The 23207-nt window shown below is 38.4% G+C and overlaps 2 protein-coding genes and 1 long non-coding RNA gene across 7 annotated transcripts; 2 read left to right on the plus strand and 1 right to left on the minus strand.

Annotated features, from left to right (window-relative positions):
- The first annotated feature begins 5592 nt into the window (after positions 1–5592).
- LOC122357645 (gamma-aminobutyric acid type A receptor subunit pi) lies at positions 5593–21423 on the plus strand. 5 transcript variants are annotated; one of them, XM_043257102.1, is made up of 10 exons: positions 16117–16364; positions 17938–18021; positions 18107–18219; positions 18300–18367; positions 18458–18675; positions 18803–18885; positions 19012–19149; positions 20105–20257; positions 20351–20544; positions 20626–21423. In XM_043257102.1, the coding sequence occupies exons 1-10, from the start codon at positions 16339–16341 to the stop codon at positions 20941–20943; spliced, it is 1395 nt and encodes a 464-aa protein (XP_043113037.1). In that variant the 5' UTR covers positions 16117–16338; the 3' UTR covers positions 20944–21423. The 5 variants fall into 5 exon arrangements, with proteins under 5 accessions (XP_043113036.1, XP_043113037.1, XP_043113035.1 ...); XM_043257101.1 differs by lacking the exon at positions 16117–16364 and adding an exon at positions 5593–5710 and having other exon boundaries at positions 20351–21423; XM_043257100.1 differs by having other exon boundaries at positions 20351–21423.
- On the minus strand, positions 18718–20755 carry LOC122357648. Its single transcript, XR_006252508.1, has 4 exons — positions 20668–20755; positions 20370–20504; positions 20080–20249; positions 18718–18846 (listed from the first exon to the last, which is right to left on the minus strand). It is a non-coding gene; the product is annotated as an uncharacterized LOC122357648 (long non-coding RNA).
- A 333-nt stretch (positions 21424–21756) lies between the features above and the next one.
- pttg1 (PTTG1 regulator of sister chromatid separation, securin) lies at positions 21757–23204 on the plus strand. Its single transcript, XM_043257103.1, has 6 exons — positions 21757–21885; positions 22097–22195; positions 22310–22461; positions 22536–22608; positions 22705–22854; positions 22931–23204. Exons 2-6 carry the CDS (start codon positions 22105–22107, stop codon positions 23014–23016), a joined length of 552 nt encoding a protein of 183 aa, XP_043113038.1. The 5' UTR covers positions 21757–21885; positions 22097–22104; the 3' UTR covers positions 23017–23204.
- The last annotated feature ends 3 nt before the right edge of the window (positions 23205–23207 follow it).

Raw genomic sequence — 23207 nt, forward strand, 5'->3', positions numbered from 1 at the left:
GTTATAAGATTAAAAGGTTTATTAAAAAAGTGTTATCGTACTCACCATACATGAACATAAATTATGATACTTAGCAAAAGTTACATTAAGTTGATTAAAACTGACAGTATGAACACTGATAATGTTATACAAGCTATTTCAAATAAATGCACAACTGGATGTTTTCCTTGAGCACCAAATTAACATATAAAATTAATTCTGAGGGATCGTGTGACACATGGAAATTCAGCTTTGTCATTACAGAAATACATTAAAACATAAAGCGGTTGTTTTAAATTGTAATAATATTTGACAATGTTGCGGTCATTTTTGATTAAATAAACGCAGCCTTGCAAACAACAAACAAACAAACAAAAAAAATTAAAAATATCAATAATTTAAAATGCAATTATATCATAAAACAAATACATTAAAATGAAAGACTCTCTCTTTTGAATAATTAGAAAATGTCGAAGGCCCCTGTGGTGTCAATTCAGTTTTATGGTATACACTTGTGTAAGTTATCATTATAAACCTTAGGATTTATTTCAGTTAAACCAAATATGCTTATTCATTCTGTAAGCCACGAAGAATCCTTGGAACAACCAAAAATAGGGTCAAATTCACAGAATTGCTTTGCAGTGTTAGTGTGGGAGAGGGTTATGTCAAGGAGGAGATCAAGTCGGGCACATTCCAGCTGGTTCTGTGCAGTGTTGATAGAGTAAACGCTAAACAGACATGAACAAATCCATCAGGACCATGACGTGTTTCGGGGGAAGGGGCAGATGAACTGAAATCAAACTGTTAAAAGGTGTTGACAGAACTGATAAGCTTCAAGCTTTAAGGCTGTTGATTTTTCTGTCTTAATACGTTGTATTTTAAAGGGGGGGACACTGGATGAGACTAACGCCCCTAAAGGGCAATGCTCCCTGCTGCCAACTTCTACAACGCCAAAACCAAAACAGCAACCACGCGCGGCACTGTTATTAGCTAAACAGTATTGACTGATTAGCAATGTTTAGTAAACTCAACGTCAAGATGTCAGGCAGAGAGATGAAACTCTGATTCACTGTATCAGGCAGAGGAAAGACCATCTAGTTCCAGGTTATTGTTGTGTGTAAATAGTCTTACACACTTTAGACGCATGCTAGGAGACAAAGGATAAAGAGGCCGTCCTTGAATTATTTGCACACCTAAGCCCAGCTAACCTTCTCCTAGAAAGTCACATTAACGTACTTTTGACCTGATTAAGTTTGAATACCACTTAAACGCTTATTATTATTTGCTCTTTCGCTCTCTCTCTCTCACGCAAATTCACAAAATTGAAAATATGGCAGCATGTAAAGATTAGAACATGCAAAATGTACATAAAAACACGGGACGAGTATTTAATAAAAATGAAATACTAAACTCAAACATTTACCACGAAGAGCAGACATTTATATAGCTGATGTAACAATTCATATAAAATTATAATAACAACATTTTGTTTAAATTGCACATATTTTATTCAGTTCAACCGCTTTGATTCAAACTGAATCACTGTTCCGTGAATTTACCCAGACAATCATTCTAAGAAAGACAAGCAGTCCGTATTATTCGAACACTGACTAAATCTGAAAAACAAACAAACAAAACACAACAGCCTTTAAAAAAAAAAAAAAACACATGCCAAGAAAAGGTACCATTTTCATCTTCCTGGTCCTTAAACGAAAAGAAGTCCATATTATGACAGGAGAAAGAAGCAATGATCCATTGAGTGCATTCAGCAAAATGGCAGAAAAATGTCAACAGAAGACAACAGTTATTCCATGTCTATAGTCCAAAGTCAAACTCCATCAGAACATGACAGCATTCACCCTTTTGGGCTCTTCCAGATGATACTAGCCTCTGTATATCTGGGGAGCACAGCGCTCTAAATGAACTGACATGTACCAGGGCTTATATAGAATATTTAGTGAAAATAGTGTTGAGAGACAACAAACACTTTAGTGTAATGGACTGTTCTGTGTTATTTCCCCCTAAAATATTTGACATGTCAACATGACAAAAACAAAACTTCTTGAGTGTTAAGAGGCATTTGGCCCCAACTCTGCTGGCTGCTGGTTTCAAACATCGTGGCTGTTTATTAGTTTCAACAGCTAACAGCTGAGATGTTTCATAAGCAAATACAATGTCCCACAGATGCTTTACCACATCCTTGAGTGTAAGGCTTATGGTTGATGTCGGGACTTCAAACCCTGATATCCATCTAATCATCCGATCTGATCACTGCAGCCGGTTAGAAGTGAGACATACAGCAGTCAGCATTATGTCCTGGATGTATATCTACTGCTCCACCTAGTGGTTAAAATACAGCTTTCTCTGTAATTCACTAATTGCTCAGTAGAGGATGGTGTCAAATAAAATACTGTTCAGCAAAGTGGGAAACAGATTTTAAGTGTTTTTTTTTTATTTTTTTTTTATTTTGATGTGTCAACAACATGTGTCAGCTAAATTCTCATTTGCTTTATCAAACTGTTTGATGCCTCAGAGAACACTTCCTATGTAAAACAAACAATGAACAAGAGACCGCACACCCAGCAATCCATTCTTACCAATAATGAAGACAGCTATCTGTTAGCATTCTTGCTAGCATAGCTAACGTATGACACCCAGAAGTGAGCACCCTGCTGTTTGCCGGGTTTACTAATTTTCTCTAAGCTCTAGATACAAGATACTACATTCTCAAAGAACAGAAATGGTTTCAAAACGTATGCTTCAAATAACAACTACGGTCCAAAATAGTTCCATCGTTAGCAATAATTTAGTGGAACTTGCGGCCATAGTTGGTAAATGTTGTTAATGATAGTTAAGGATATCAATATTCATTGGACCACGATGGGTTTGAAGATCTGAGACTTAAACCTCATGATTTTTAATTAAATGAACCTATCAAGTCACCAGTCGACCATTTTTCTCATTCTAATTTGCTATTTAACATAGTACTGTGTGTGACAACCATCCGAATGTCAAAATACGACCCATTTATTGCTTTTACGACACATAATAATCTACAAATAGCTAAACATATATAGAACATATCAATGGAAATACAATTTTACACTTTTTAAAGACACCTTCTTACATGTTGCGTCTTCAGCAATGCCCGCTGACCTTTAAATTATCTAACAACGTCATGAGTCCAGAAGCATGTATGCACTGATGCATGCTGATCAGGCTGGTATCCTCACTCTAGTGCACTTACTTAGCCTAAGGTAAGATGTGGCCCCCACATACAGCATTCATCAGAATATACCAACATGCCTCCACATAGTGGGGCTGAAAAGGACTTTCCTATGGAAATGAATGGTGCGCCGCTCCTACTGTCAAATAGATTCATGCTTCTGGGCTGTCTCCGAGCCCTCTTCCCTCATTACGCTCGTGATCGTGATTTACATTAGATAGAACGTGACTGACAGCAAGACAAATTAACTGAGGGAAAAAAATGATTTTCGTGCACAGCAACTAATCTAACTAATATTATCGCTTATTATTTACATCATTTATATAATCACCAATCTCTGATTTATCGTACAGTAGCAGATAAATTATAAGTAAAAAAAAGCATTAGTATTTTAATGACATCAAATCGAATAAAAATATAATTGTTACTCGTATTTAAAAAGAGCAAGGTTGCAAATTCCAGGTGTTAAATACATTATATAATTGAATATCATAGCTAAACCAAAAATATGGGGTCTTAACAGACCCAAGACCACACTACAAGTGCTAGGGAAGCAGTGCACTGCCTCATTATACTGCTATTGAGTTTTGCAGCATTAGTCATTAGTCATGGGTAATGCAACCTAAACCATTACAAATCGAAAGGATTTGCTAGGAACTGAAACAGCGCAAGAGAGAGACCAGAAGAATAGCATTTCACCAGGGATAAAATAATAGATTAAACTGTCAACAAAATGGATGAGATTATGTTCTTTTAACCTTGACTTGTGGTTGCCAGGCTACTGTCTCCTACTCCAGTGACCTGGCCTGTAGCGTACAGCCTAAGGGATAGGAAACAGCTAGTAGGTGGAGAATACAGATGTTTACATTACAGAAAGACAAGTAAATAAAGCTGGTGTGCTTGATAGCGAGGGGGTGGGGGGTGCATTAGTATGCAGGTGATTGCACCGAATAAAAAAACAGATTATAAACACATAATCCACGTGATGAGTAATTAATAAGCAATTTAGAAAATGATTGCAAGGAAAAACAAAGGACACGCATTATTAGGCACGCATATAAGTATGTTGCATATAAGTATATATAAGTAAGACACGCATATAAGTATTTTGCTATACACACACATAAAGAAGTGTTTGGTCGTATATGCTTTTACGTAATATATTGATTTTTAATGTTTCTGTATATTAAAATCATATTGCTTTGCTTTCTTAATTTTAAGCTTTTTTTCTGCGTCGGTCAATTAAATTGTTCACTGGAGAGAGAAAAAATGTGCATGCATCTCTTATGCAGCACTAATGAAGGTGTCAATAGTGTGCCCAAGGTAGAGCTCTGCTGCACACGTCCTTTTCCAGCTGCTTAACATCACACACTTTCAGGACACCGGCACTGAAATCCCACAGCTCATTTTCTCACCTCTTTATTTACCAATGTTTTATTCATTTCTTTCTCTCCATAAGCAAATTCCTTTTCCTTTGGCATTACTTGCTGCCAAAGGAACCACTGCATCGACGGTATTTCAGCACAAGCTTTAACCGACCGTCTGCTCTAAAGCTAATACGTCTGATAGATGTTTTAAGAGTTTTGATTCTGTTCAAATTCTTTAGGTTACATATTAAGGCACAAGACAGAAAAAAATGATATGAGTACAGAGAAGGAAAGTACAATAGAGAAAAACCTCTCAGGAGAAATGAGTAAAATAGATATGCCCAGAGATAAATATTAAATAAGGGAAGAGGTTGTTAGTTTACGATGAGGCAAAATTCCACTTGCCTCTCGTCACTGAAGATAGATGTGGGAGTGGTTTCTACATCATCTTCCCCGATGAATCCTGATTGGCCAGTTCAGTTCTTTGGTAACCCCAAGTGCCGCTGATTCCGGGTTTATTGTTTATTTATTCAGGATGTCTGTCGCCTGTTATAAAAGGAAAGAAAGAATCAGGTGCATAATTGAAATTGACATCTAAATATAAAATATTTACTAAATAGCACACCACTTTTAGCAGCCATCTCTCAGCAGCCTGTTCTTACAAAATTTCAGTGGCTGTAAGCAGATTACTAACCTCTAGATTATATTTTTCCCCTTAAAAAAACAAAAAAACAACAACATTGCAGATCATAAGATAAAATGGTCAAAAATGTCACACAGCTGATGATCTGACTGTTTTTAATATGAGAAATATCCTATAAACTCATTTTTGGTTCACTGCCCACAGGGTCGTGAGTGGCGTAGACCAAGTCATGCTAATGCCATGTGCTCATCCGCATCATCCCTACGACTGGCATGCAGACAAGAAATTCTCTCTTTCCTTGCTGAACACAGAACACTGGAGTACATCCTGCCCGCGAGAGGGTAAATGAGAGCGACAGAGTAATAAAATATAGAGAAAGAGAGAGAGTGAGAAGATAGAAAGAGAGAGACAGGCACAGAATCTGCACATCCTCACAACCAGCACACCTTTACAGTTCATAACCGGACCCAAGACTGAACTGAGAACCCAAAAAAGGTAAGTACTGCAAATTTTGCATGAGCGAGTGAGAGTTTAAAGTGTGTGGACTGATACAATAATGGTTCTTAGGATTCCTGAAATGAAAACCCTTTCACACAGTACTTGAGGTGGCTATGAGGTTTTTTGAAGATTAAAGATTTTTGATATTTTATTACAGGTTCTTAACATCAGAATAATTGCGGTTGAATGGTTTGCGGGTTCTTTAAACCTCTTAGCATTTCTGTAAAAATTATTTAAGCACGGAATGTACCACGGGTGATGCGGTGGGACGCTAACAGTTCAAAATAGATCAGTACATATTGTAGATGATCTTCTATGGAACTGGAAAATGAAAATGTATTTTTGGAACTTAAAAGTTTTGTCAGCATTTTCTCACCCTGTTGTTCCAAAACAGTATGAATTTCTTTACTTTGTGGAATAAGAGCTCTTATGTAAGTTCTTTACTTTAATGAAACAACATCCAATCACCACTCTACAACTGTGTATAGTGTATAAGCTCTGTTCTCACTCATTATTGCTTTTGTAGATACTGAAACGGCCTTTACAGCCTGCTCATTCAAGGAAACTGTCTCTTTAAACTTTAGTTTGAGTTCCCTGGTTTATTAAATTATTGAAATGTAATTAAAAATTAACCTGTCCCTTTCACGATTCACTATCAAGCAATCAATTTTATTTATATGGTGCTTTTAACAGTACAGATTGTGTCAAAGCACTGAACAGTATCAAATAGGAGAACAGAGTGATAATAATGTATAATGACATGAATCTGTGTAATCAAATCGACGATAATTGCTAGAAATGAAACGTCCCCAACTAAGCAAGCCAGAGGCCACAGCAGCAAGGAACCAAAATCGTATCTGTGACAGAAAAGATTCTCTGGCTTCTCGGACAACCAGCACTTTATTTCCAGTTCAATTTTAAGCGCAGCTATGTCAGATTGTGCAAAGGAATTATTGTGTTTGAGTGTGTGTCTGGTTCCCGTGATCTTACCACGTGGCTCATCTAGGTGTTCTGGTCTCTGATGAAGGTCATCTTTTGGTGTTGATCCACCATAGGATCGGAATATGATCTGAGAAACAGAATAAGAAAGAAACAGACTAATATTGGTGTAGATGCCCTTCTTTTACAATGTAACGAATACATTGTGTGTTATGGGGAGTGTTCCCGGTTCTGGCAGGTCTTATTAATGCAGCCTAACAATTTAACGGATTTGAATATAAGAAGCATATTAGTGTGTTATGTGTAAAAGAGATGGGTCTTTAATCTAGATCTAAACTGACAGAGTGTGTCTGCTTCCTGAATGGTTTTAGGGAGACTGTTCCAGAGTTTGGGTGCTAAACAGGAAAAGGATCTGCCACCCACAGTCAAATTTGATGTTCTAGGTATTATCAAACAGCCAGAGTTTTGAGAACACAGCGGGCATAGAGGAATATATTATTACTATCCAACGCATCAATCACACAGTAAAAGTTTATAGTTGTTTGACTGTCACTAGGATGTAAAAGTGTTAATGATTCTAACAACGGAAAATGAGAAACACATGTGGGCATTTGTCATTTTAGGTCAGCTATCATTCTGAATATACATTGAGCTGTAGCATAAACTCTGGCATCTCAATTACCAATTTATATGGTACATTCTTTTTTTGGAGAGCTAATGGAGAGCTATATCTTAGAATTTAAAGCTCAGAAGCATCCCACTTTCTCACTTTTGTTCCTTCATTTTCAAGTTTGGTCTGAGTGTTTACGTAAACTTTCATTGAACAAAAGCACGGTTGCCAATCTCCTTCAGCATTCCATGATAAAGTTTATAAGCTTATGGTGGTTGGGCCTATAGAGTGAGCGCTTGTTATGGGATTGTTCTTGTTATGATGTTAATCTAGCAGACTAGTGTGTTAATTACAACACGGCTAAGTGTTTAAATTTAAATGAAATAAAAAAAAAAACACATTCAAATCACATCAGCGAATATTCCATTCACAATAGACCACAGCGAACATGAGAAATGTAATCCACTAAATGAGATCATTTCAAATTTGATGCCTGCTACGGGTCTCAAAAATGTTGGAACGGGGGCAACAAAGGGCTGAAAAAGCGACATGTTTTGAAAATATTCAGCTGGGAGAACATCTAGCAACTAATTAAGATAATTGAGACTATTATCTATAAAAGGGAAAAAGCTCTCCAACCCGTGCATGCTTAAAAAGATTGCGGAATACTTTAAAAACAACGTTCCTCAATATCAAATTGCAAAGGCTTTGCAGATCTCATAATCTACAGTGCATAACATCATCAAAATATTCAGAGAAAGGACCAAAATCCCTGGGTGGAAACACCACAAAGGACCTCTCCTGGAGGAACAAGCAACAGGACTGGCCAAGAAATCACAGCACCATCACTACTTCCTCTGCAAACTCAGAAGAGTGAAAGCCCCGGCCCCCGACCTGTGCACATTCTACAGAGGCATCATTGAGTGCATTCTGACTAGCAATTTGACATTTATGGATGCTGTGTCCTCCGGGCTAAAGAGGAAAGGAACCTTCCAGTGTGTTTTCAGTGTTCAGTTCAAAAGCCAGCATCTCTGATGGTATGGGGGTGCATAAGTGCATATGGTCTGGGCAGTTTGAATGTTTAGGAAGGCACTATGAATCCTAAAAAATATACAATATTTTTGGAGCAACATATGCTCCCCTCCAGATGATGATGTCTATTTTAGGGAAGGCCTTTTATATTTCAGCAGGACAATGCAAATTGGCCTGCCTGCATTCCAAACCTTTTTAGCGATAAAGACATCATTAAATGAAACATACGTCAAAGACATCAATAAACTCTTTAGCAGCTGAAAACCAATATCAGGCAAGAATGGTACCAAATTACAACAGCAAACCTACAACAAAAACAGCTACAACATGGTAAACATGCCCCTGTCCCAACTGTTTTGAGAACTAGGTTGTGCGTTGGTTTAGTGCGATTTTGAAGTCTTCATTAATCTGTTATTTTTCGCATGTATTATTGGTGCACAATACTGAGGTCAGAGTGCACTGATTGGATCGCATATTGCTACCTGATCCATCTTTGCTATCCTATTTGTCACCTTTTTTTCAAACTTCAATGAGCATTTAAAAATCCGTTTTTGAAAAGATAATATTTAACAACATGTTTTTACTTGGACTCATTCAGTTGCACCCAGTGTTGAAAAACTCCCTTATCTGATGGGCTTCATAACATATAGATTAATAATTATAGGTCTGTACAATATTTACGCTGATAAAGACTGTCGTTTGTATTTTACTTTCTCAGAAAAATACACCGTTAAGCGATCTGTTGTCTAATCGTGTGATTGTCTTTGATCCTTCAAACGTTCTATTTACGTTTATTACAATGCAACAATCTCTGGATGCCTTGTCCTGGAACGTGGTAAGTTTAATGACCTAGTCTCTGTTGTGTAGCCCATTTATGCAAAGAGGCCCTCGCCATCCTCAGAATAAGAGTATGAAAGGAAGCTGACTAGTCTTCTCGCTATGCTCTCAACATTAAAGTTACATTAATCATTGAGGTTAACATGCTAATCCTTATGTTTTTCCTGGTCCAAAAATACACTGTGTTTAATATACTTTTGATACATAACATTACTGAAAATCTCGACATATATTTATCATAATATTACATTTTTCAGCCATGGATCGCTGGGACAGAGTACTTTTAAATTATTAATATAAATCATAGATTTATGGGAAACGCATTGATATAAAATGCAATCAGCATCATGCAACAAATGTTTTGAAGTCAATGTGGGTAAGACATGTGTCATCATATAGTGCCTTACAATTGTCCAGTGTAAATCAGTTTTTAAATATATAGAAAAATAAAACAGCAGAGTGCTCTAATTTTGAGCCATGGCTAAGATTAAAATTTTTGCTTATTTTTCACAAATACTGTATGCAAACCTCGCTCCAGACCAAGGCAATATCAATCAGCTTCAGGTATGTTTGTGTCTGCTCTGCACATTTTATGTGTCTTTCTTATCTGAAGCACTCAATTCAGTTTATGGAGCTCTCACCTAATGAGCTGATGATCTCAATCAGGTGTGTTAAATAAGGGAGATATGCTAAATGGGTAGAGCAGTGGGTCCCCAGGACCAGGATTGAAAACCATGGCATTGGCTATATAGCTAATTGTTGTGTCTGTTTCTATGTAGTGGTGCATTAAAGAAGTCTATTTACTTATTTTAAACTTGTGCACATGAAGGCCTTTATAGTCTGTTGTGTTTTATATTTGTCCCATCTATAGACATGACTTTCCCACTGGATTTCCTCTATATCTTGTAATATTCTTAAACAGTTTTCTATAAATACTTTTGTTGTTCAAATTTTGTTTGTATGTACCTTGGGACACTAAAGCCCTGGTCAGTTGCATGCTTGTTTGTGACGTCCTGCTATACTGTTGTGCTACATTAATCTTTTGCAAGGGTTTTTTTTAAATTAAAAATGCTTTTGAAGTGTTCGATAAGTGTTCGTGTTTTACAGCTGCTCCAGCTGATACTGGACCTGAGACCTATCAGTCGAGTGCTTCACAAGCACGTGTTCAGGATGCGATACCGAAGCAGGTCCTTGCACAAATCTGTCTGAGGGACTAATTTGCATCCATAGATCTGAATGATGCACACCTGGACACTCAGATTGCGATGCACCACATGAGCTTCCTGAGACTATGTTAGTAAACAAGCATGACATATTTTGTGGAGCGGAGCTGACTGGTGGCGGAAAGTGACAGTAGTCACTTCGTTATAGTGGTGTAGTGTTAGCGCTAATTATTCTGGATCTGGTCATCTTCTTGTATTATTTTAAGGGTTACAAGCTAACTCTTATCAATGGGGTAAGGTTACCTGTCCCGTACTCACCGTAGGGTCTGTGGGTAAGGGATAGGGTGAACCGGACATGTGTACCTTGTGGAAAAACCCAGCATCTAAACAAAAGTTTAAAGCTTATAAATCTCTTGACGCATACAATTTTGTACGGTCACGTACAGGACAACAAATATCGCTATTTGCTGAATGGTTTTTGTGCACTACGGAATGACGTGTTGCCTAGCCAGCGGCAAGGACATAAAACACAGCTTTACAAGAGCTGGCTATTGTAAGCAAGTTAAACAACTATATAATGACGGTGAACTGCACCTGCATGGCTGGCTTAGTATTAACTCCTTTTTACTGTTTAATGTATGTTAGAACAATGTAAATAACATTGCTGCTACTATAGGTGTATGTAAATGTTATAGCTCTAAATATTATTTGTTGCTGTAGGCTAACTGTTGGGCTAATATAGTATGCCTCTATGAATTGCATATGTGAATACAAAGAAAAGCTTTGGCTAATTTAAGTTTTACTGCATCATCCAAATCAACATAATTAATTTTTTAATTAAGCCCATATTTTTTTAGCATTCCTATACTTACACTCAACAGTGCCCTGCCTCCCTGTGAGACTGATACGATCACAAAGCCTACTGCACTTTCTACTAGGCATTTGTACACGTTTAAATGGGTAGTTATTATGAAATGGTGCTGTGATGATGACATTGTCCTGGTGAGCTGCCCCGTGTTGGACATTACATTTTCTGCAGCACTGGTTTGATAATGGGGGCCATCAATACTAAAAGTCAAGGTGGCCACTATTGCTTTATTTCATTCCCTGGTTGACAGGCATGCACTTGTGGTTAGGTTTCTCAGGGGAGTGAGGAGATAGCATTGCATATGCCCACCTTCATTGCCCCCGTGGGATTTAGTGCTGGTTTTGAAAGGCCTCTACCCGTTTGAGCCCTTGAATTCTATTGCTATGAGACTCTCCCTCAAAGCTGCTCTGCTTCTGACCCTTGCTTTGGCTAAGTGCATAGGGGATTTGTACGCACTCTCAGTGGATGATGATTGTATCCCTTTGGCCCTGGGGACTGCAGTGTTACTTTTTGGACCAGACCCGGCTACATGCCTAAATCTCTTTCTACCCCCTTTAAGGCACAGGTAGTTTTTTTACCCACTTTGTCTAAGCGGTTGAGGCTCAAAGCTGCATTTGGCTCTTTAGGGTTTTGTGGAGACAGGAATGCCCTCTTTGACTTTTCCCATTTACAACCCCTGGCAAAAAGTATGGAATCACCAGTCTTGGACGAGCCCTCATTCAGACATTTCATTCTGTAGAACAAACTCAGATCACAAACATGAAACAATCATGAAGTCATTCCAAAGTGCAACTTCTTGGCATTCAGAAACACTAAAAGAAATGAAGAAAAAACATTGTGATAGTCAACAAATGATACTTGTATAGAGCAAGCACAGGGAAAAAAATATTTTAGTGTTTTAGTGTTAATCTTTTAGTGTTTCTTAATGCCAAGAAGCACTTAGGTAGGTATCAAATTGTCTTGCCTCCCAAGTCTTGCTGGTAGAACATACACTGCAAATAAATATTTTTTAGCCTAGATATTTTGTCTTGTTTACAGTCAATATCTAAAAATACCTAAATCAAAAAGAAGGCAAGAAACAAGACAAAAAAAAACTAGGCTAGAAAATGATATTTTACAGTGTATGTTTTCCCTCGGTACATTTATCTGAATAAATGGGTGTAAGGGTGTTTTCACACTGAGCACAGTTCGCAAGATTTTTTGCCGATGTGAACACTCCAAACAATGTCAAAATCCTGCTTTTTACAGTCATTTTACAGTTTAATGTTATTATAGACATTGTCCCAGCCAACTCATATGACATTAATTTTTATCTGTGCAGTCTTAAAAAGTCTTACATGTTTATTTTGAATTGTTTTAAATGTGTATGTAATCATCACAAAGGTGTACAAAACTTATATTTCTGTGCAAAAGATAAAAACATTCCAGTTTTGGAGGCCACAAGGTCAGTCATCAAACACTGAATTGGGCCAAATCCAAAAATCAACAGTCTAAATACAAAGAGGTCTGAGGCACCATTTCTGCTTAAGTGGACCAAAAACGAGTCCTCTTTCAGGAACTGGGATAGTGTGAACACAAAGAAAACTTGGTCCTGTTTTACTTGGTCCACTTAAAGTGGTCTGGGTTCAGTTCTTTTAAAGAGTACTCAAGTGTGAAAACGCCATGGATGCATACGAAACCTGTAAAATGATGCCTTTGGACGGAGCATTCCAAAATGTATTCTATTTTGTTGTATAACATTAAACCTCAGAAGCCTATCCGACATCAGTTTCATAAGGTGCCTTCTTGCAAAAATGCTGTCTTTGAAGTCATTGCCTCATAAGGCATTGAGGCAGCAAGTCAGCTGCCTAGGCTTTCAGACACAGCCCATAAGTCAGGTGATGACAAATGAGGTCATGAGGCACATATGAAGTCATTTGAATGTATGAGCTGCACTGCCACACAGATCTGTAATTACAAAACTGTCGGAGTGATCTACTTAAGTGGATAGAGAGGAGACAATTACAAGTCCGGGTAGCATGTGAAGGTCTTCGCAAAAATGGAAAGAGAACAGATGAAGGTAATGTAAATTAAAAGCAACATGAAAGGAGTGGTGGATGACGGTGAAAAAAAAAACAGGCATGTTGATAATCCATCAAGTAGTTTGGGATGGAAACGAAGGATGGAGGAAATAGCTATTCACGTGCTGAGATGATTGGTGGCGGTCATCTGATTTCCTACCATAAACCTCTTGGGCTCTCGGTTCGATTCAGGCATAAGTCACTGGCTCAGACAACAAGCTGGTGTAAGCTGTTCTGCTGGCACTCAGTAGATCACCAGTCAGAGCCTGATGTCTACAGGTCTAAATGAGAGGATGACAGGCCATTCCTTCATCTAGGGCACACCTGGTGCCTATTGGACGCTATTATCCTTGCAAATAAGCAAACAGAGGCTGGGAGCTTCTTAAATAGGCCTTGGCATCGTGTAGGTTTCAAAGCTGTGGAGGCGTCATTTGAAAAAGTTTTCTTTCTGATTTGCACCAGAAGATAAACATTAATCCAAGAAGGAAACCAGGCTTTTCCAGAGCCAGAGAGCAGAGATTATATAATTGAGCTTACTGAGGCGTCACCTGTGTGTCTCTGTGCTGTCAAACATTCATTTAGCCGTCGGTTTGAATCTAGCGCCTCTGTTTACAATGTTGTGTGGGCTTAAAGCCCGAGGACGCTGAGAGGAGTCCGCTTCAATTATAGAGAGCCGGTCAATCCTCAGGGGTATGATTAAAGCAGGTCCACTGTCCCTCTCCGGCAGCTTTCCATCTGAAAAAGAAAATGGAAAATGGAAGACTGCTGAACAAAAAGCAGTAAGACATGGATGGACGGGGAAAAAAGACTGCTGTCAAATTGATGTTACTTGAGTTGTTAAGAACTGTAGCCTGTGAAGTAACCCAAGGTTTGTTACTTGTGTAGATCATTGTGGTAAATAATGAAGCCATAACCAAGCCCAGATGGAATCATTAAATTTATTTTTTTTGCACTAATTTGTGCAAAACGCAAAATTAGAAAAAGAGAATAATTTAACGGTAAGGCTGAATCCAAATATGCATACCTCCCTCCCTAGTAGGTAAAAAAAAGCTGCATGCAAAAATATTAGGGTCTCTGAATTCACAGCATTCATAAAGCCAAAACTATTTTACATCAACAAGCAAATACTAATAATTTAAAAGCCCACATGTTGCACTGGCCAATATGAAATCGTCTTGGACTCATACTGACACCTTTGTATTTTGAGAGAGACTGAGAGAGCATCCAAAATACTCTATATTGGCAAAACTATTCGCTCACCCATCCAAATAATAGGAAATCAGGTGTTCCAGTCACTTTCCACGGCCACAGATGTATAAAATCAAGCACCTAGGCATGCAGACTGTTTGTATGCAGAAGAATGGGTTGCTTTCAGGAGCTCAGTGAATTCCAGCGTGGAACCAGGATGCCAACTGTGCAACAGAAATTTTCTGCTAAATATTCCACATTCAACTGTCAGCTGTATTATAAAAAACATGGAAGTGTTTGAAAAAGACAGCATCTCAGCCACAAAGTGGTAGGCTATGTAAACTGACGAAGCGGGGTCAGCAGATGCTGAGGCACATAGTGCGAAGAGGTCAATTGCTCCAAACTTCATGTGGCCTTTAAATTAGCTCAAGAACAGGGTGCAGAGAGCTTCATAGAAGGGGTTTCCATGGCCAAGCAGCTGCATCCAAGCCATACATCACCAAGTGCAATGCAAAGCATTGAATGCAGTGGTGTAAAGCACGCCGCCACTGGACTCTAGAGCAGTGGAGACACATTCTCTGGAGTGATGAATCATGCTTCTCGATATTGTAATCTGATGGACTGAGAGCTAGGCTATCTCGACCAACATCAGTGTGTGACCTCGCAAATACGCTTGAAGAATGGTCAAAATTCCCATAAACACACTAAACCTTGTGGACAGCCTTCCCAGAAGAATTAAAGCTGTTATAGCTGCAAAGGGTGGACCAACGTCATGTTGAACCCTATGGATTATGAATGGAATGTCACTTAAGTTCATATGTCAGTCAAGGCAGGTGAGCGAATACTTTTGGCAATATAGTGTATATTGCATTTATCCAAAATGCATTTTACTTTCTTGCAGTACATTTTGCATTTTATTTTGGCATTTGAAATGTAAAGAATGTAAAAAATGTTTTTTTTTTTTTTTTTTTTTTGTGGTGTGGGCAATTATAAATGTAATTAGCCAATGCACACACAAGATGCATGGGGGAAGAGAATCATTGTAAATTATGTGTGTTCTAAATCTGTGGAACTTTTTCCTTAACTTCCATGTGGGCCAGGTTTGACCTCTAGTAATGTGTTAGCCAAAGGAAGAGATGGCCATAGAAAAAGCTGTGAAAATCCCTGCGGTAAAATGACAAACACTCTCTCATGAGGAATCCTAAAAGAGCATATGGATAAGCAGGATGAAAAGATGTGAAGAAAATAGCGTGACAGGAGACAGACACAGAAAGGAGAAACAGGGAAATAAAATGACATAGATTGCCTCACAGAATCTTCAAAAGTAACAGGTGTGACAAAAATGATAGGGATACGGGGAACAATAGAGATGAAAGACACTGATGCAAAATGTGATGTGAATTTACAAGGAACAAATCAACACTGAGATTGAAACTGGAAGGGGGCAGTTGATTGAAAGGAAGAGAGAGAGTGATTGGAAGAATGCAGCATGTCACAAGCCGCATGAGATTGTTAGTGACATTGATTTATAGGGAGCCAAGCAATGAGAAAGATTCATCTATAAAACTACAGGTGCCATGAACGGCATCTGACACAGCTGTGCACATGTATATACGAGAGAGAGAGAGAGAGAGAGAGAGAGAGAAAGGGAGGGAGAGAGAGAGAGAGTCACAGGGGAGGATGGGAATGGGGATGCAGAGAGGGGTTATTCTCTGAGCCAGTCAAGTGACGAGTGTGAGGGAAGCCATGCTTGGACGGAGAAAACACATTGCGTGCTGAAAGAGAAAGAAACAATAAGATATTTAAATAAAGCATAGAAGACCCAAGAAAAAGAGGAGACAAAAAAAGGATCGAGAACACCTGGATACATTTTGCTTGGACACTAAGAGAGAAAAAGACCAAGAAGAAGAGTGAAGGGTAAAGCCACAATGATCTGCATCCCATATCTCCACAGGTAAATGCTGTCATTGTGATGTTCATGCGGCATGACAGAGATGAGGACATCTGATGGATGGAGGGAGGAGGTGGAGGAGGAGAGGAATAATTAAAGAATGGGAAGATGGAAATGAGAAAGAATATGTAGTAGGAATAATGAGGAGAGGGGCATGCCTACGAGAAAATGGAACATTGTTTTCTTTCTGGAGTATACATGTGATTTTGTGATTTTAGTTTACTGTGAAGGCTTGTGAAAAAGCTGGGAAAGATTAAATTACTGTATATGTGAAATTGCTGACATGTGATTATCTCAAGACTTGTACTTTGTCACACACCAAGGCACAAAAAAGGTCTGTTTTATGTGACTAATTTAGAAATAGAAGTGCGCTGACAATTTGAAAGATTGCTCTCATCTACAAGAATCCGTTGAGAAAAAAGAGAGAGACTTAGAATAAAAGAAACGGAGAGATGGTTGGTGGGGGCTGATCTTTGGAAAAATGGTCCAGCGCCTTTCATTATGTTACTGCTTCTTGTTCAGGTCCCATGACAATAACTGCAGTGGTAATTGCTGGTGTGTCTTGAGGCAAGGCAATTGACTTCGTAAGCTTAAAGTAAAGAGGAAGAGCGAGCAGGAAGTTGTGCATTAAATAAAATGGTACATTGATAAAAAAGCTGTTGGTGGTGCAGTTGTGTGTGGGCAGAGAGGACTACTGCCATCTTGTGGTTAAGTTCTGGGACATTAAAGTTTGCATGGTTTACGGGTACTTAGTAGGGTCAAGAAGGACCACCGGCCCAGGGCCTTGAGCAGAGAGACACCTGGAAACAGTGCATTTAACAGTGTATTAATACAATTACTGATTATTGTATTGATACTGCAGATATTGCAGACAGGCTTCCCACAATCACTGAAAATATGGTAATGTAAAGGAATTTTAAAACTCTGTTTACCAGGCCTAGAAAAGTCATGAATTACTACAATAGAAACATTTTTTTCCATAGAAAGATTTTTGGCTGGCAAATTTTTCTGTTGAGTTATTTAAAATAATGCTTTAATCATTTCATTCACTAGTGCTCAATAATTAATTACCAATTTGCTAATTACTTAAATTTTTTCTAATCAAAAATGACCAAATGGGTACAGAAAAGTTTTTGATCATCAAATACAGCAGGAACCCTATGCCTATTTTTGCATCACTTGGTTGATTCATGAAAGGATACTTCTGTCATTATTTATTGTTCCAAAGCATTTTGACTTACTTCAGCTGAACATAAAAGTAGCTATTTTGAAGAATGTAGGCAACCAAAACATTTCTGGTCTGGACTTCTACAGTATAGTATCTTTTTCAATACTATATAAGTTGGTCAGGACCATTGTTAATAAAAAATAACAATAAATAATAATAAATCCATAAGTATAAGATATTTCAAAAGGCAAATGTAGAATACAAAGATGAAATGACCAAAACTCACTCCCTATTTATTGTAATCCCTCTGGAAGCTGTTTATGGGGTGCAGCTGGTGTCATGGAGCCATAATCTGTCCTTGATGGAGGACGATTTTAACAACATGTTTTTCTTAAATCCTCTTTACAGCCACTGTTCATCTGTATCACATTATCACAGAATGCTGTTCCATCTTCTGTTCTGGACGAGTCTATTTCTGTTGATGACAAACGGGTGAGTAAAGAGATACATATCTGACGCACCGAGACCAAAAATCACCGGACATCCACATTTGTTAACATTTCTCCCTGTCTCCCAGTGAAAGAGGATTTTATGGGAATCATTACACCGAGTGGAATGACTCACAACTGCAGCCCACCATTCAGAGGCTGATGAAAGGCTACAATCGATACCTAAGGCCAAACTTTAACCGTGAGGCTAATTAAATATAGATGGAGAATTAAAACACACAGATATTTAAATAATTAAAACCCGTGTCTTTGTTTCCACAGAGGGGCCAGTTAAAATTGGAATGAGTTTGGATATTGCCAGCATTGATGCCATCTCTGAGATTAACATGGTACTTTTTACGTTCATAAACTTGCTTGGATAAGAGGCTTCAGGCAACAGATTAATAAGATTCTGATCAATTTCGTTCATGCTCTTTCAGGACTACACAGCCACTATATTCCTCAGACAACGATGGCGAGATTCCCGCCTGGTATTCCCTGGAAATGAAAGTCTGAGTCTGGATGGGCGGCTGGTTTCTTTGCTGTGGATCCCCGATACGTTCATCCCTGATTCTAAGCGTTCTTTCCTCCATGATGTGACTGTGGAAAACCGTTTGATCCGCATCTTCAGCAACGGCACTGTGCTCTACGCTCTTCGGTAAACACTGACTCTGAATTTACAACTTTTTACCAAAGGCTGAACAGCTGCTCCGGGCAGATGTATGTGCAGCTGGAGAACCTTCCCACTGAAATGGTTCAATCAATATTCCTCCTTTTCTCCACAGCATAACAGCAACCATCGCTTGCAACATGGACCTCACCAAGTATCCTATGGACAGACAAGAGTGTACTTTGCAATTAGAAAGCTGTGAGCATTTAAAACAAAAAGGCTTCAAAACAAATGCTTATGGTTATCGCTTAATTTCTTCTATTGATTATTCAAGAGCAGGCTGCACAAACCCTTAAACCTGTATGTGTGTGCATGCATGTTCAGGGGGCTATAATTTACAGGATGTGGTGTTTTACTGGACCCGAGGGAATGACTCGGTGAAGGGGTTAGATACACTGCGTTTGGCGCAATACAGTGTGGAGAGCTACTACACAAGCGTCTCTGAAGCTGTATATGAAACAGGTAACAACACAAAATCACTTTTACTTTTTGCTTTACTAAAAAGTACCAGCCGGTCTTGATCTTTCAGCCGCATTCTACATTTATATTTACGCATTTGGCAGACGTCTTTCTTAAGCGGCTTACATCGCAATCATGGTTAACAAAATCCCAAAAAAGAATTTAAACACTTAAGCCAGACTTAAAGATGTACGAACGCCATTGCATTAGATAACAAAAGATCATCCAAATGACATTTCAAAAAAACTATGACAAGCACCACAAGCACAACTATTCCATTTTTCTGCAGATGCTACTTGGTTTGATCATGTTTTTTGTTTTTAATGGACTAAAATTCATACTCAGTGTACATTTAATCACAATCATATTCAGAGCTTTGGTGTTCACAGCTTTTGAAACTGCAGTCCATAGTGCAAAAATAAAAAAAATCTGCTAAATTTACAGTAAAAAAAAATATGCTGACAGTATATCAGCTAACAAAGGCATGTTGGTGTCTGTATATTTTACAACTTATAATCACACATTTTAAAGTGATATAATGTAAACATTACTGATCTTCTACAGTTACCAAAATCAAAATGTTACGTTATAATGTACTGAAAACCACATGACACAGGTGGAAAAGAGGCAAGGAGTTAAATATAGGCATAACATAAAACATTAACATTTGTTAACCATATTAGTTAACATGAATAATAATTTATTAATATCAGTTCATATTAACTGCAACTTTTACTAATATACTGTTATAATGCAATGTTTTGTCTGTCAATATTAATTAATCAACCTAAGCTAACATGATTATTAAATGGTTTTTAATAGGGAAAAATGACAGTATTTTATATATAATGCAATGTGAAACCATTTACAGCATTCTTTAGTACTTTATTTGTGAAAATGACACACTTTTTTTTATTTTAAACATAGAATCACCTGCAATATTCTGGATCTGTTGCAGGTTTTTACCCGAAGCTAGTTCTGCACTTCGCTCTACGTAGAAATGTACTTTTCTTTATTCTGGAGACGTATGTGCCCTCGACACTGCTGGTGGTTCTGTCATGGGTGTCTTTCTGGATCAGTCAGTCCTCCGTTCCGGCTCGCACCTGCATCGGCCAGTGATTTCAACAGTTTATTACGCTACAAAACATGATGCTACAAAGCATTTCTAGATTAAATAATCGAAATATCCTCATTTATTTGACAGGGGTGACCACTGTTCTTACCATGACCACACTGATGATGGGTGCCAGGACCTCACTTCCCAATGCCAACTGCTTCATCAAAGCCATAGACGTCTATCTCGGCATCTGTTTCACCTTCATCTTTGGTGCTCTACTGGAATATGCCTGCGCTCATTTCTGCACCATGCAGCACCAAACCATAGTAGATGTGCAAAGGGTGAGAAACCTCTTAATATTGGTTAAAATTATATTTGTTACGACCTATTATATATCCATCTATCTATATAAAAATTCACAGGAACTACTCAAAGAATTTGAGGAGTCGAATGGTACGGCTCACTTGGCAAATACAACATCACCCAAAAAGATGCAGACAGAAGAATCCACTCAGCAGGAGACGCCTGAGCAATCTGTGACATGCGAAGGGAATGAAGCCACAGACAAGAAGAAAGAAAAGGGGTGCGGTTTGTCCTCCGTCAAGCAAATGTCTCGCCGAGCAGCATCCATGATGAGTGTCGAAAATCCTAACAACATCGACAGACATGCACGTGTATTTTTCCCCATGGTGTTTCTCCTCGTCAATATTTTCTACTGGCTCTACTACCTTTTATTCTAACGGATAAACAATTCTACCTCCCATCTCCATTAATGAACAAAGTATTGCACAAACGACTGTAAAAATGAAAAGGGTTGATTACCCATCAGTTGCAGTTAAATAGTGCCCTATAACATGGAGCTTGGTACGCTTTTGCATTGAAGCAAGTGTTTCTACAAAACAATGAGAGCGAAGATTATATGGACACACATAAATCACTATACAGACTCATCTGTAGCAGGACACAAAGGATGACGCTTTTCGCAATTGCCTTTACATTACTGATTTATCTAGGTTCGATGCTTTACCTGTTTTTCTTCTTGCTTTGTTTTTCTAAGTAAATGTAATGCGCTGTAGGGATGCTGTAAACTCCATAAGCACTGGCCATAATTAATGGCATTGAGTAAAAACATTAATGGTCAGTGTATGCATGTGTGACTGTATAGTGGGGTCCACAGTCTGATTCCGCCAATACAAACCTGTAAATAAATTTTAATATTTTAAAAAATATATATGAATAAATAAATAACGACTGCGATATACAGTATGCAATATTTCTGTATCAATAATAACCTTAGCTTATTTGTAACTAGTTATGTTTACATTTTTAATCAAATTGCTATTGTGAGAAGTAACGAATCTACTTAATCTCCCACTCATAACCACACAATCTACTCATCCATGGAACCGTCCACCCATTTTAAGTGATATATTTGAAGATTTCACCTCATACTGAACGCCATTTGTGCATCCCCGCCAACATTTCACTGATTATCTATCATCATATTTCTCACTCTAGCCATAAGGTGTCACTGTCGCGCTCACTCAATAAACTGGTCAAAGAAGAAAATCTATCAGCCAATCAGGAAGTAGGTTGCCTTTTAAAACTCTGCCGGGAAACTCGGAACCAAAACAACATCGTTTTACTTGAGTAGAGAAGGAACGACCAAACACACAGAAACGGTAAGGTTTAACTTAAAAAAATACGCGTAAGTTAAACTGATTGTATACAGTGATCAAACGAACGTAATTTAATATTCCGTGAATATTTTTTTGTTTAATGTTAAAATGACAAACGGAATTCTCCAAGCTGAACGAATTGCTTCGTTAAAAATCACGAGTGGCGTCATTTGAATCAAGCGAGTTTTACATTTCGTTGTCTTTCTTTTCAAAGCTACAGACATGGACACCATGATTTTCTTGGATCAGGAAAACGGCAGACTTACCACTCCAGCCATTAAATCTCGCCAGAACAGACTGCACTCTGCTCCAGGTCAGTGCCGGTGTTCACAGACAAACACGGATTTTGTTTCATAACTCCAAAATGTAAAAAAAAAACCCTAACGTTATTCACTTAGTCCTTAATTTAAGTCCGTCGCGTTTTCAGATCAGTGCTTGAGAACACCTCTGACGGGAAAGGCGCGTCTTGGCGCTCCCCTGCAGTCCAGCCGAAAAGCTTTGGGTGTCATAAATAAGGTTGTTGCCACTCCAGCAGCGTCTCATAGAGCAGAGGAGAAGACCAAACCTGCTGAAGCCAAGGTTTGTTCGTGACATGCAGCAAAGAAAATGTATGAACGTCGTTTGTATGTTGACTTTTTAAACGTTTTGTTCAGTGTAAGGTTCCTGCTCAGCCAGCTAGCGAGGAGCTGCCAGAAATTGAGAAGTGTTTCCCGTACAATCCAAGCGGTGAGGCTGACCTGCGCTTTTTTTTCTCCCCCTTATGACTTTAAAACCGAATGTTTGACTTCAGCTCTTAATTCCGTCCCATGATAATTTTTGTAGAGTTTGAGACCTATAGTGTTCCAGATGAAGTGTACCTCAGTCGTTTCTCTCTTGCTGGTCTGGGAAAACCCATATGGCCGACTGCGTCACCTGTGGAAGAGCTGCTCATGGACACGTGTTTGCCACTCTCACCTTTAAAGATGCCCAGAGGTAATGGATATATTCAGAAATGCATCTTAAATTGGTCATAAGTCCAGCTCATTTTTTTTTCTTCCCCCTTATGCAGCAGTGGAATACGTTGATGAAATGGAGGCATTCCTGCAGACGATCAGTGAGCTGACTGTTGACTTGCCCCCTGAGTGTGACCTCTAAACTAACTTGTGGATTGAATTTTTTTTTTTTTCTTTTTAAAAGTTGTTTGCTTTTTTCTTATTGTCATTAAACGTTTTATTAAACTAAACCGTTTGAATGCTAAATCAGATACCAAACCAGTTCCTCAGCAGTGTTAAGATATCATTTAAAAATTCTCTCTCTCTAAAAAATACACACTCATTTCCCCTTCC

The sequence above is a fragment of the Puntigrus tetrazona genome, chromosome 14 (genome assembly GCF_018831695.1).
Source record: "Puntigrus tetrazona isolate hp1 chromosome 14, ASM1883169v1, whole genome shotgun sequence".
Classification (NCBI taxonomy): Eukaryota; Metazoa; Chordata; class Actinopteri; order Cypriniformes; family Cyprinidae; genus Puntigrus; species Puntigrus tetrazona.